This window comes from Mustela lutreola, chromosome 4 (genome assembly GCF_030435805.1).
Source record: "Mustela lutreola isolate mMusLut2 chromosome 4, mMusLut2.pri, whole genome shotgun sequence".
NCBI lineage: Eukaryota > Metazoa > Chordata > Mammalia > Carnivora > Mustelidae > Mustela > Mustela lutreola.
Window position 1 is genome coordinate 73,358,698 of NC_081293.1, and position 15,775 is coordinate 73,374,472.

General features: G+C 37.1%; 1 protein-coding gene across 2 annotated transcripts in view; it reads right to left on the reverse strand.

Annotated features, from left to right (window-relative positions):
* The window catches only part of PRKG1 (protein kinase cGMP-dependent 1), a 1,263,025-nt gene that overhangs the window by 1,084,935 nt on the left and 162,315 nt on the right, over positions 1-15,775 (reverse strand). For both annotated transcript variants that reach the window (XM_059170234.1, XM_059170233.1), the window contains exon 2: positions 9,895-10,061. In XM_059170234.1, coding sequence (XP_059026217.1) covers positions 9,895-10,061 — 167 coding nt within the window. The remainder of the gene's footprint in view (positions 1-9,894; positions 10,062-15,775) is intronic.

Below are 15,775 nucleotides of genomic sequence, written 5' to 3' on the forward strand. Positions count from 1 at the left end.
TATAAATATACCATTGCATATTAGTGAAATGGAAAACCATCTCTCCTAATACTTAGGTCACTTTCACCAGATAATTTCTCTAGTATAACTTTGCTATTGAGCAAAGAACAGAGTAACTTAATTGGCTTTGATAAGGAAAATTATCAAAGTAACTTCAGTGTTCCTGTGAAGTCACACAAGACAGCACACATGTTGTTTTAAAGAATCAATGAAACAAGATGGAATTGGGAGGGAGACAAACCATAAGTGACTCTTAATCTCACAAAACAAACTGAGGGTTGCTGGGGGGAGGGAGGTTGGGAGAAGGGGGTGGGATTATGGACATTGGGGAGGGTATGTGCTTTGGTGAGTGCTGTGAAGTGTGTAAACCTGGTGATTCACAGACCTGTACCCCTGGGGATAAAAATATATGTTTATAAAAAATAAAAAATTTAAAAAAAAAAAAAACAGAAAAACAGAGAAAAAAAAAAAAAAAAAAAGCACATGCTTCCATATATTCTTAATGATCAAGTAGTTAGTTGCCTTACACAACTTTCCCCCCGAAAAAAACTCAGATTTAGTAAATTTGGGCAAACATTGCAAAAAAGGTGGTATTAAGAAAATCATTAATATAAATATAGTCAATAATAATTTCTTGATGTTTTAAATATACATAAAAAGTGAATTCTCAGGAATTAATTTCAATACCACCTTACATCATCTATCATAACTTTATATCTCCATACTCTGCTAAGCAGGTTTAGCACAAAAATATTTTTGTTTTCATCAGAAAGTAGTTTACAGAAGGACCTAAATATAAAGATCAGACTCGGACTTCAACCTTCCAAGGCCACAGGGGTGAAATTCAGATAAAGGATGTGTTATTAGGCTGCATTTCTCAAATGCGGGAGTCATGGGAGAATTCCAGTAAGGAATTTGGAGACCAACTGCAGAGTCCCTTGTCCCAGGGGTGGGGTGGGCCGTTGCCATGACAGCCACACAACGCATCTCCCTCTGGGAAGAAGCTCCTAACTGCCCAGTCTTTGGAAAGCCTGCCCCAACTGCTAACCATTCAAGGATTTTTCCTTAGAGGAATAGATATTAAAAGCATTAGTCTATCCACACCTTCCTCCCAAATCATTTGAAATCATGTTAAACGTCTCTGAAGAAATACATTTCAAATTGAACCCACAACAATTTCAGAAGACTGTCGAAGGTTTAGCATGCAAACTGGCTACCGGTTCCATGTACTGAGGCCCAAAGTTTTACCTCCTTAGCAGGAAATCAGTGTGTTTTCACACTGTCACCAGAATGGCACCAATCCATATTTTCTTTTCATTTTTCTTTTCAGTTATGCTGTATTCCTTTTTAATGTTCACTGAAAGTGCATTTTTAAACTTTCAGATTTGTCATTCTCTCAAAATTGCTGAATGGAGAGATGGGTATTTTAGTAAAATGAAGCAGCATATAAATAAAACCCGTAACTGTTATGAAGTAATAGTAAGAAATAAAAAAACACAAAACTTGTACCTTTTTAACATAACCTATGATCTCCTTTACCAATGTTGGATTGATTTTTTGGAAAAAAAAAAAAATTTGACGGCTCTCCAACTTCTTCTTTCTCAAAAAGAAAAAAAAAAAAAAACAAAGACAGTAATTTTCAAGGAGTTTAGCTTCTGGGAGTCTTCAAAAGGAAGAAAAGCCACACTATTGCCCTCTTTAATGTAAAAAATTCAATTATACCATTAATGATTTGGAAAGAAAAGTGGAGAGAGCTACAATAGTAGAAACACAAGGTGATTAAGCTATTTTTACAAAATCAGACAGAGATAAAAGCAGCCTAATGAGTGGTAAGAATATTATCCTTCAAAATATGTCAATTTTTAAAAAAATGATATTCTTAAAAAATCGTGTTATTTTTTCTTGACTTGTACAACAAATGCTATTACTTCACGATAGTATGTACACACACAACTTTATCTATATTAGCAATAAAGGGAAAAGGTATCACTCAGCTTAATCATCTATCACTAGTCATCAAATCTATCACTAAAGGACTTGCAATTATTTCCAAATATAAAACGCACCCTCAAAAAAAAAAAAAAAAAAAAGAGGGACGCCTGGGTGGCTCAGTTGGTTAAGCAGCTGCCTTCGGCTCAGGTCATGATCCCAGCGTCCTGGGATCGAGTCCCGCATCGGGCTCCTTGCTTGGCGGGGAGCCTGCTTCTCCCTCTGCCTCTGCCTGCCATTCTGTCTGCCTGTGCTCGCTCTCTCTCCCTCTCTCTCTCTGATAAATAAATAAAATCTTAAAAAAAAAAGACACTACTACCAACAAGCATATTCAAAAGTATGTGTACTGCCCTCTAAGGACAATTTATAAAGAATTCTTAAAATACATGGTGGAGAAGAACATAGAAACAAAAATGCATTGTCTTTCCGGTTCCCTGAATCTCATTTAGATCACAAATGCGGACAACTCCTCAACAGGTAATTCCTCATACACCTACCTCACAAGCCTTCATAGGCATACATATACACATGTAAACATGGATACAGAAATACTGCCCTCCAGAATTTCCTACAAAGATACAAATAGCACAAACCAAGAATACTGGTGTATTTGACTAGTCTAAAATTAGTAACTTCTGTTCATCAGAAGATAGCACAAATGAGTAAAAACTAAAGCTATAGATTGAGAAAGATATTTGCGCGGCATGTAAATGACAGGGATTAAAATGTGAAATAGATGAAGTCAATAGTCAATGGGAAAAAATGGCCAGAAGATGACTTCAGACCCTCCACAAAAGAAACAGAGGGCCCGTGAACATGGGAAAAACCTGCTCAGCCTTGTTCGTATTCTAGAGCAAAAGAACTGGAAACAGTCTAAATATGATCATCACAGAAAGGATAAATAAATCAGGTTATACAGCGTCACATAAAATGGAACCAAAAAATGAAGTAACAGAAAAATACGTGCAGAATTATTAGATTTCTATAATAGAGAACGAAAATATTGCCCATTGCATGCACAGGTGAGTTTTCCAGAGGCAGCCTTCGGAAGGCTGGTTCTCAGAAACTAGCTTGCAGAAGACTCATTCGCAGACCTGCCGACTGAGGATGTTGGCCCTTAGGGAAGGGCCAGAAGACGCGTTATGAGGTTCCGAGTCAGCTACAGGGAATCTCTCCTTCCCTCCCAACAAACTCCCTCTGAGCACAGGCTCTGTGGTCACTGCTAGGATGCCTCCCCAGATGGGGTTCTTGCCACCACCTCAGGCTGCTCACTTCACTCCTGGAGCACATCATTCAGCAGCATGTTGATACCCAGAAGTCTTCCCTATAACTCGCATTTCTCCTTCGGTCATCTAGATTCATGGAGGATAATTCCCTTTTCAAGTGACATTTTCAGTATCTGAAAGAGTATCCTTTCTTCCTAAACCTTCCATCTACACATGAAACAATGTCATTTAAATAAATAAATATACATATATTTAAATATATAAATATGTAAAAAGTGTGTATATAAATGTATATTATTAAATATATAAATATATAATATAATATATAAATATTTATATATCATTATTATATTATATCATATATTATACACATGTTATTAAACATATATTATTTATAAATAAATATACATGATATAAATATATAATATATATTATTTATATTTATTTATACACACATATATATATTTATTCATTTCCTGGACGTGGTCAAGTCTATCAAAGGCTTTTTTGAAACTTGGCACCCCAGAATATACATGATATCCCCATGTCGTCTAAACATCCCATACCGTTGCCCTCACCATTGACTCCATAACTGAAATGTAGTTTAAAAGTTGCATTTCATACTTCCAGATCCACTTGGTTTTTGATGACTTCTTATAAACAGAAGTCTGTTTTGGCTTTATTCAAGCAGTACCTAGGTTTCCTCTTTCACATTAATATTACATGCTTGGTCCAATGAAAGAACTGCAAAGTAACTTTAAGCTCATTGGTATTTCAACAGTTCTAAAGATAGCTTTCAGATTAACATGAAAAACTTCCAAGGCCAAGAGGCAACACCTGATTTTAGAGAACTAAATGGTCTGTTTGTCATGTTAAAATTACTGGGAGAGCTCATTCATTTGAAAATGCATTCAATTCCCTCATACTCTCAGGGAGTATTTTGAATGCCAAATGACATGGGGAAAATCATCATTAACATTCAATTTTATATTAAACCCCTCTTTGAATGTCCGCTTTCATACATCATTTAATTATATAAAGGCAGTAAAAATGTTTCAGGGGGAGAAAGGAACAGAGCTGGAAGGATCATGTTGTGTAAGCCAACTTGCGAATGTTGGCTAGCACGGTGATTCATGTCCACACTGAAGAATAAAGTGCTGGACATCAGCCTAATGGGCAGACTTTGTATCACCCCACTGAGTGGGGACAACCCAATAACTTTGTGTCGTTGCAGCAGAGTAACGCCAGGAACATGAGGCTTGTCCCTGAGTGTTGTTGGGAATAGTCAATTACCACTTAGCAGCTGTGTAGGGAGGCCATATTTAAAAAGTGGGTGTGATGAGCTTCTTAAAAAAAAAAAGGGAGGGGGCTGTGAGAAGAGCAAAGTCAACGCCATTCATTATAGACCGAAAAAATAGGTCCTTACAGATACACAGCAGAGTTGAGTCCTAACAATGGGGACAGAGAGGCGGGCCAAGGTGAAGTCAAATCACAGTTGCCCTTCGGATACAGAAGAAATTACAGGTAAGAGAGGAGTGAATGGTCAAAGATAGAGGGTGTGGTCAAGTTCAGTGCGCCAAGCAGGCAGAGAGACCAAAGAGGTACTTATGGAAGCATCTACATTATTCTTTCTTTGCACTATTGCCACGCACATTCTACAGTTTCCTCAAAAATAATCAAGCAATTTTTTTTTAATCCAATGGCCTCATGCTGTGCATCTTTAATGGGCTCCTATATGATAAATATATATCACCAGGGCTTCTAATCTGCACTTTGAAAGTTGACAATGCCCCATCATCATATATATGTATATATATATATGTGTATATATATAATATATATAAATATATATAATAAATATAAATATATATATATATACACATACAATATATATACACTATATATGTTATAGTAGGATGATCCTGGCCAAGTTGTTCACCTTGTCTTTGCATCAGGTTCTGTAGCTACTAACATGCGGGTAATAGAATACCTATCCTTAAGGTTGCTACGAAGATTAAAACCTAATACCTATAAAAGGATTAAACAGTCCCTGGCATTTACAAGGACTTCATAAAAGCTATTATCATTTTCAAGCACCTCATAAAAAAAATGATGATTTCATTAAAAAGTTTAACTTAAAATAGCCAATGCTCATAGAACACTAAATAGATGACTTGCCATTTTTTTAAAATGTAAATTTAAATAAAATGTAATCCATGGGCTTCCACAATGAAACATCACAAGAAATGTGCAAATCAACCACTTGGATGGATACAAATTCAACATTTTCCAAAATGAAAATATTTGATTAGATTCACATACAAGATGTTTATTTACATCACCTATGAAAGGCACAAAATCAGAATGTGTTTTATTTTGGAACACAATAGACTAAAATGTATCTCTATGATAATAAAAGGGAGGGCAAGAGTATAAGGAGAATCACAAATTTTACATCATAATCAAGGCCAATGTCTGTTTAAGAAAATAACCTGTGTTCAAGTAATTTGTAAGAATCATTGGTGTATTTGAAAACATAATTAATGCAAACAGAGCCTCAGCAACTTAGCCTACATAGGGTACCGCCTTAAAACACTAATACCAAAAGATTCCGACTCAAACTTAACATTGAAACTTCTCCCAGCCGGCAATTTTAAGTATCTGAAAGTCCCACAACTCATTTTGTTTGAAAATATATTGGATATATAATATACAAAATACATTTATACGACCCCCAGATGATTTTTCCCCAGTCATCCTAATTAGTGATGTCCTGACCATGTGACTATTCTCTTTTGCTAAAACGATGAGAAATTCTGGCATGTAGGTGTGCAATCCTACTTGGGGCACTGCCCAGCTAAAATAAAAACCACTTAAGGCACACGTTAAACAGCATTATATGAAGAAACTTCATTTAAATTAGAGAGACAGAGAAAATCAGACTGATTTTCCATGTAAACTCCCTGGGTGTTTTTCTGAATGTCTGGGTAATAAGCAAGTTTGTGAATGATCTGGTCATCCATAGCTTACTCATCCATTGTTGCTATGGAATGCTCTTTATAAATATTAATGTTCATAGATGAAAAAGAATCCATCTCTATCAAGAACGTTGCTATCTAAATTTTGAGAAGAATAAATACGTTGATAAAAAGCTAATTAAACAATGAAACATTTCTTCAATTAAAACTTATAAAAATTTAAATGATTTTTTTTTAACTTGAAATCATTCTGACACAAGGATATTAACACAAGATCAGCCAAAGTTACCCTGAACTGGTTAGAATTATAGCTTGGGGACAGATCAGCATCAGTTTATAAGATTATAGTCATTTTATGAGTTTAACTGAAGGCAATCAACAGCATCACTGCAAAATCTGTGACTCTGAATACTGATACACTATTTAAAACCCTGTTTTTAAAAAGATAATTAAGAGGACTTGCTGTTTAGTCAGTCTAGCAGGAAAAGGAAGATAAATAAAATTTTTGAAATTAGCTTGAAGCAATGGAGAAAAAATTAGTGTATTTACCTTTCCCTTGTCATGGGTATGCCTTCTTCATTTTGTTATATATATATATGTTTGCGTGTATATATGTACACCAAATTCTTCATTCTCTTCTCTCATATCCTCTTATCATATAACATAAGATATATCGACTTTACATCACAGTATTTAAGTATTAGCTTTACAACATAGAGTTTAAATTATGGGTATTAAGGAGAAGAGTAAATATTACCCAAGGACTTTGTACCCTTTTGTGAGAAAAGTGTTAGTGGATTTTCAATTATACTCAGAATTGTCACGTTGTATCAGGTGGAGCTACAACCTTGCTGCTGTCTTTATTTGGAAATGAAACATGGTTTGAGGAGATGCACACAGGTGCCAAGGACTTGGGATGGTTAATTTTATGGGTCAACTTGTTAGGCTGCAATATCCAGATATTACTGGTCAAACATTATCTTAGATACTTCTGTGAAGGTATGCTTTAGATGAAATTAACATACAGATCAGTAGACTGTGAGCCGCAGGTTACCTTCATAATGTTGGTGGGCCTCATCCAATCAGGTGAAGGCCCAAATAGAAAAATGACAGACCTCCTCAGAAGAAAGAATTCTGCTAGCAGTCATCCTTCAGATCTGGACTATAGCATCAACTCTTCCCTAGATGTCTAGCCTACTTCTTTTACCATGCATATTTTGGATTTGCCAGTGTTCACAATCACATGAGCCAATTCCTTAAAATAAATAATCTATCCATTGATATCTATCTATCAGCTCTGTTTCTCCAGAGAATCCCTACACATGGCCCCTGAGTTAAAAGCTGGTGCACTGAAACCAGATGACTTAGTTTCAGTCCTAATTCTACTATAAACTAGTTGGAAGACACAGGCAAATTACTAAACCTCATTGGGCCTCTGTTTCCTCATCCATAAAGAATAATAAATATTACCACTTACCCCATAGGATTGTTTTGAACATTAAATGAATTATATACACAGGAAGTGTTTATACAAAGAATGCTCAATATGTTGGACCATTTTCTAAGCACTCTGTAAATACACATGATGATTTCTAAGCTTCTGTTAACATAGCTAGTGAACTAGCAGTTAGTCTTAGAAACCAGAACAGTATGGATGAAGACAATTTTTTTTAGAAAAAAATTTGCAAGGTTGTGTGGAAATCTATATTTGTAAGAGATATTCAAGATAAAGGAAAACAACATAGGTTCTAGAAATAAGCACGTCTGGAATGGATTTTCAATAATTAGCATCTGCAAATAGCGGAAGTAAGGTATACCTACTTTATGCAATAAGGACGTTCTTCCAAACGTGCCTGACAATAAATTATATGAAAAATCAACTACAAAACCACTGATAAACTATAATCTAAGAAATGCCTTAACCTCATTTTTTAATTGCTAGCGCTTCTTAACATCTCTCTCTATATTTATAGTCTATACTTCCCCTCTGTACATTTCTTGCTTTTTTCTAATCTTTTCTGCTTACTGCCCACATACACTCTTGCCCTATAATTTCATCTCCTTCCCCTGTAATTGTCTGCCAACTGAATACTGTTTGTGTTTTTGTTTATTGTGTCTTGCTTTTATCCGGAAGAAAGACTAGCGGAACATTTATTTCCTTTTGGCCTGGGGAAAAACTTCATAACATTGACCCAAAAGCTGAAAATTTACAGAGGAAAAAAAAATTATTGAAATTATGACTTCAAAGTTGAATGCCTAATATATGTCAAAAAAGTTTACAAAGAAAAATTAAAAGGTGAAGTATTGGTATTGGTTGGAAATAGTAATATATACTATTATTTTATAATGGTTTATACTTTACAATAAACATTAATTATTTCATATTAATCAGAACAATCTTGTAAAGACAGTAGAAAGCAGGATTTTTCAACATCAGCACTAAAGACAGGTGGGGCCAGATAATCCTCTGTTGTGGGCAACAGCCCAGCAGAGCAGCATTCCTGGTTTTTAACCATGAGATGCCAGTAGCTCCCCCATCTATCTGCACTCCCACTATGATAACCAAAAACATTTCCTGGTATTGTCAAATGTCCTGTGGCTGGACCGATCATGACCAGTTGAGAACCACTGCCAGAAAGGAGTGGCAGTCAGTAGGACCTTTTGTTTACAAATCAGGTAAAATTCGAAGAAGTTAAGTCACTTGCCCAAATACACCCCCTCTCTTAATGACCTATCAACTTGACAATTCTAGGACACCACCATGAATCCTTGGGTTGAGACACTAATCACCACCTAGAAACTGATCCTGTTGCATGGCAACTCTCTGATCTTCTAGGCACTTCTGAACTTTCTTTTTCCTCAACGGATCTAGTCATTAATTCAGGCTTTTGTTTTCTCCTAGAAGGAAAAGGTGGCATTATAAATTCCAACTTAGAAATACACAATATGAAAATTTACCTGGGCATAAAATATTTTTGTATGGTGTCTGCCTCAGTTGTTTGTTTGTTTGTTTGTTTGTTTTCCAAAATAGTATCTATCTTAATTGGCACAAGATTGATGAAACAATCCATCACTCTTACTAATTAGGTAGCTCACAGGCCATCCAACCAGTCTGATTTCCTTATTCACACATGCACAAAGCACTGAAAACATTCTTTTTATAGAAGCATGATAGCAAGAAACCTAGCCATACACTGAAAATTAGAGGTAGAGTTGACACTTTGATTATCCGGCCCAAAATACTTTCCAATAGTCTCGAACTCCTCTGGAAGCTCCACGAGCTTGCTCAATGACCTAGTGGCGTGCAGACTTACATTTTTTCCTCTCACCCTATCATCCGGCCCAAAATACTTTCCAATAGTCTCGAACTCCTCTGGAAGCTCCACGAGCTTGCTCAATGACCCAGTGGCGTGCAGACTTACACAGTGTAATAAACAGCATTTTTTCCTCTCACCCTATCATCCTTTCTCCATGTCTAAAAGAATACTAGATTTTCAGCTTAATACTCTAAACACAAACCCTTCATACAACTAGTCAACCACTATATCTAAGTCGTGTTCCACGTCTCTTCCAAACTGTTTCTCGACAACAAAAGAGGGAAGAATGGAACTGTCCCATGTAATACACTACCATCTGTGTGCAGGCTGATAAGATGAAAAGGGGATATTTGAATGTCAGAGGATTAGAGTTATAAACCATACCTTCCATGACATACACCAGCGACCCCACATCTCCTTCTTTGATGATGCAACTGTCTTTGCCATACTCCACTGGGTACATACAATCCACAATCTCTTGGATCTGTGACAGCTCCAGGTTCTTCATAAAGTCATTGTCAAGGATAGCTTCCTTTATGAGATCCTTGGACCTAGGTAAAGAGAGAGAAGATTTATTGGCACATCAGACAAGCGTTTTCATAGTTTGTGAAGTTCAGCAGAGCCGTACGGCATCCTGGCACACTACAATGTATTTTCTTCTTAGGCATCCAATCATTTTCGGAAAGACCTGAGAACAAAGTAATTCCATGGCCATCAGAAAGGCACTGAGAAATTCTGCTTTAAACAAAGTATCACTGAATGCATGTGTGACCAACTAAAAAGAAGCAAAAGCAAATCATCCCATTTTTTTTTAAAGAATGTGTTTAAATCACAATGATTACGAGAAAACAAATGGACAAGCACTGTAAATTGATGTTTGCAACTTAGTTTAAGAATAAATGTGAGGGGCGCCTGGGTGGCTCAGTGGGTTAAGCCGCTGCCTTCGGCTCAGGTCATGATCTCGGGATCCTGGGATCGAGTCCCGCATCGGGCTCTCTGCTCAGCAGGGAGCCTGCTTCCTCCTCTCTCTCTGCCTGCCTCTCTGCCTACTTGTAATCTCTCTCTGTCAAATAAATAAATAAAATCTTTAAAAAAAAAAAAAAAGAATAAATGTGAAAAAGAGACAAGAGAATTTTATGGAATAGACACTACTATCCCGGTATTTCTATATTATAAAAGAACATCAGAATGTGTCATACTATACACCAGCACAGTAAAAAACAATTTGTTTACTTGTTTCTTCTGTGCCTCATCCACTAGACCTCATGCCCTATGAGGGTGGGATCATTAGTTTTTTCTCTCCTCTGTGCTAAATGTTTACAATAACGCTAGTTACAGTATGGGTTTCAAAGATAATATTTTGACTGAAAAACGATAAAAACTGGATTCCTAATTAATGGTTTGAAAGAACTGGCAGAAATCTGATACTTCTTTATCCATACCTTACACATTTTCAGAGAAAATCTATTTTGAGGTAACCGGGCAGATAAAACCCTTGAATGGGATGTTTTTCAACATGACGGGATTTAGACATGGATGAAACAGGCAGTTAGTGAGAAAGAGATTTACAAATACTATAACTGGAATTCAGGGAAGTTTTGCAGAACTTAAAGATGGTGATAATTTGATTCTCAGGGGTAAGAAGTTCCAAATGACCTCCTAAGGGTACAAAAATTAAAGGGAAACCAAGAAATGTCTTATCAGGAGGAGCACAATCAGAGGGCAGTTGGGGATAAGATAAAAGCAAGATCTTAACAACACAGAGAGAAAGCACAACATCTGGAATTGTATATTAAGAGTGTTAATTTGACAAGTATCTGGCTACAAACTGGTCCCCACCCACATCTGCATCATAAGTGGTTCTCAAAGAAATGACCTCAGTAGTGAATACTGAGTAAAGGATTAGCCCTCCCCATTTCCAGGTGCCTTTTCTTCTGGACCTCAGTCCATGTAGACTACTGCCATCACACATTATGTTTTGTAATGGTTTTGGATTTAATAATAAGAAGGTATATAAAAAAATTGAAAATTCACCATTATGAAAACTATACTTAGAATGGACTGTTAGGATGCAATTAAAATTGTTTATGAAGAGTGTTAACAGTGTGGGGGAAATTCTTTCACTATTTTTAAGTGAGAAAGTAGAATACAGAATTGTTTTTAGAGTAAGAGAATGTTTTATATGAGAATGTAGAGATGAAAGAGAAATCTAGAAAACTTAGAATTAAAAAAAAAAAAAAAACAACCCAGGAGATTCACTTCACATCTGTTAGGATGACCATCATCAAAAAGACAAGCAGTTAACAAGTGTCGGCGAGGGTGTGGACAAGAGGGAACCCTCATGCACTGTTGGTGGGAATGGAAATTGGTGCAGCCACCATGGAAAGCAGTAGGCAGGTTTCTCAAAATTTTAAAAATAGCTCTACCATATGATCCAGAAACTCCACTTCTGGGAATATTACCAAAAGAAACAAAAACATTAACTTGAAAAGATATCTGCACCCCCACATTCACAACCGCATTATTCACAACAGCTGAGACAGGGAAAACAACCTAAGTGTCCACTGGTGGATGGATGTGTGGTATATACACGTGTGCACACACAACACACACACACACACACACGGGAATATAATTCTGCCATAAAAGAGGGAATCCTATCATTGGTGACAAACTGGATGAATTTGAAGGAATTGTGCTGAGTGAAATAAATCCAAGAGAGAAAAACAAATAGTGTCTGATCTCACTTAAATGCGGAATCTTATTTTTTTAAAGACTTTCCTTATTTATTTGAGCTAGAAAGAAAGAGAAAGAGCATGAGAAGAGGGAGGGTCAGAGGGAGAAGCAGACTTCCCACTGAGCAGGCAGCCCAACGCAGGACTGGATTCTGGGACTCCAGGATCATGACCTGAGCTGAAGGCAGTCCCTTAACCAACTTAGCCAGTCAGGCGCTCATGTGGAATCTAATTTTAAAGAGATATACACACCAAACTCACAGAGCAGAGATGAGATTTGTAGTTACCAGAGGTGGGGGTTGGAGAAGAAGGAATTGGAGGAAGGCTATCAAAATGCACAGACTGGCAGTTAGAAGCTAAGTAAGTACAGGGACATGAAGGACAGCAAGATGATTGCTGTTAACACCGCTCTGTGATACAGAGAGAGAGTTATTGGGGAAAATGTTTCACTTTTTAGTATATCTATAGGAGATGATGGTTGTTTAGTAAAACTGTTTTTTAAAAAATTTATTGATTGATTGATTTGACAGACAGAGATCACAAGTAGGCAGAGAGGCAGGCAGAGAGAGAGGAGGAAGCAGGCTCCCCATGGAGCAGAGAGCCTGACTCGGGACTCAATCCCAGGACTCTGGGATCAAGACCTGAGCTGAAGGCAGAGGCTTTAATCCATTGAGCTACCCAGGTGCCCCAAAACTTACTGTTTTTTAAATAGAAACTTTTATTTCAATATTATTATTGGAATAATAATAATTTATTATTTCACAATAAATGTAAATCAGACCACCATGCTGCGTGCCTTAAACTCATACAGTGATACATATTCATGATGTCTCAGTAAAACTGGAAAAAAATTACCAGCTCGACATAATTATACGTGAAGACATGTGCAAACAGAATGTGAATCTCAGTAAATGGCAGCTGAAGAAGGTGGTAATAATATTAACAGCAGTAATAAAACGGGTAGTAAGAGAGTATGTAATCATGACCTGTAAAAATTTTAGAAGGAACTATACAAAATGTTGGCATGAGTTGCCTTGGGTGATGGAATTAGAAGGGCTCCTGCGTGTCTCAGTCAGTTAAGTGTCTGACTCTTGGTTTCAGCTCAGGTCGTGATCTCATGGCTCGTGAGATCAAGCCCCATTTCAGACTCTGTGCTCAGTGTGGAGTCTGCTTGATTCTCTCTCTCCCTCTTCCTTTTCCCCTCCCCCCATTTGCACCCATGCATGTGCTCACTCTTCCTCTCTCTCAAAATAAATAAATAAACAGAACTATATATATATATACATTTTTTTCTTTCTACTTTCTCAGTTCATAAAATTTTCTAGAATGGTCATGCTCTTTTACATGGAAAAAGCTTTCATTTTAAAGGTAGTTTATAAAAAGCAACTGCTATGAAGAGAAACAGAAAATAACCTCATTTAATTCTCATTTTAATAATGACATATTTAATATTGGTTAGCTATTATTGACATATTCAGCACTATTTTTTTTCAACAGGTTCTTGCTCATGTGGTCTGTGTTTAAATACTAATGGTAGGAACTTTCACTTAATAAAGAGGCAGCCCAGTCATTAGGGACCTCAGAATAGACTGTTTTAAAAGTGAGACTTTTACTTTAGTCTGACAGGGTTCTTAGCTGTTTGGTTAATTTCAGCTTGTCAGAACTCCATTTCTCCTGAAGCACAGAGCTGTTTCTTTTGAGTCTTCAACACAAGGTCCAGAACTCTGTCCCCATCTATGATTTTCATGAAATTTCCTTTCTTAATTCTCTTCACCATCTCTGAACTCTAGAATGGCAGTAGATCTCTTGTTCTAGGATCATGTTTCTGAACATCAGGACATACAGCGCTGACCTTTGGGAACTTAATTATAATCACAATAGTATAAATAGCCTCTTGACTAAAAATTCCTTTGTTTTCTTTGCATTGAAGAACGAGGTCATCAATAGGTTCAAATTTTCCTTTCCCTTTTCTTTTTTTTAAGAAGATTTTATTTATTTGTTAGAGGGAGAGACAGAGAGCACAAGCACAAGGAGCAGCAGAGGGAGAGGGAGAAGCAGGCTCCTCACTGAGCAGGGAGCCCAATGTGGGATCATGATCTGAGCTGAAGGCAAACGCTTAACTGACTGAGCTACCCAGGCATCCCACATTCATATTTTCTAATATACTAAAGCCTGGATGCTATCAGTGCCAGAATTCCAACTTGTTTAGCTACAGATGGTATCTTATCCTTTGGGAAATACTAATAGTGCTCCTTTAAAAATCTAAGCCCTAGAAATGCCACCAGCTTAGAAGTAAAGCCTTATTCCAAATAAATAAATAAAGATTCACTCAGTCCAAGGATGACTGAAGAAAACTGCTTTCTCTTTTCTCATAAGTGGCACTATTATCTTGTTTCACAGAGACATCAGAAAAGGTGAAAAGCGAGGTGGTCTACCACCATCTCTCAGAACCATTCAGATTTTCCAAATGCTTGCCACAAAGTCAGTGGGGAAGGGGAACTTCAAGAGGCTCTTGCTTCTCACATGTCTTTTTAAATGCAAGACCCTCAGTCTCAAGTCTCTGAAGAAACACACAGAAGATACTCATCTATGAGTTCGTGTCATGTTAAAACACACCAAGACATAGACAACCTACGTCTTACCATTTATCCCTTCACATGAGTATTGTCCAATAACACATTTGCCTTTAAAATATCACAAATGATGTCTCGTGCCCCGTGAAGTGTAACTCGAAGATATTCTTGTTGAGGAATCTTTAATACCCTGCCTCTCCGAGCAATTTTCCTTTCAGTGCTTTCTAGCCAAAAGCATGACACATTAGGTCAGCTCTCACTAGTCTCCACCTGCTCCAACCTATGGACCATAATCCATCAGAGCCTCTACCTCACAATCCTATGAATCTTTTCCTACTCCTGAAGAAAGAATCGAAGATGCTCACTGTCACTAAAACATGATGGTGCACGTGAGACCTGTGAGCTCTGTTATCAGCAAGGGAGCTGCCGAAAGCTGCTATCTCAAGTTCCAGAAGGTGGCTATCTCCTCTCGGAGTACATATTTTAGCAACACACTGCCTGAATGCAGCAGCCCGACCCGGGGCTGTCAGAAGCAAATACAAAGCTCTCAATTTCTGATCGTTCCTGTCTGCTTCTATGTATAAACAATCTCTAGAATTTTTTTTTTTCTTCCACACTCCAAATGTGTGTCTTTCAAAGTACAATCACCCTAAAAGGAACCAAGTTATTTTGAACTAGCCCTTTTGATTTGTCATCATCAATTTGTCAGCCTCTAAAATATTGGCAATATATAATGGTGGGCTGGTAAACTGGCTTTCCAGAAGGGGGAGGAAAAAAAAAAAAACCACAAAAAACCCTGGTTGGTAGCATTTGCCAATTTCTATGGTATAAACACTCCCACCATAGCTGATTTCAAGCTACTAATGTAAAGTCAACCTGCTTGCAAAATTCCTGAAAATTTAACAAGCAGTTCCTCTATGAGCCAGTAAGAGTTGGCTCCAACACATGGCTGGAGAT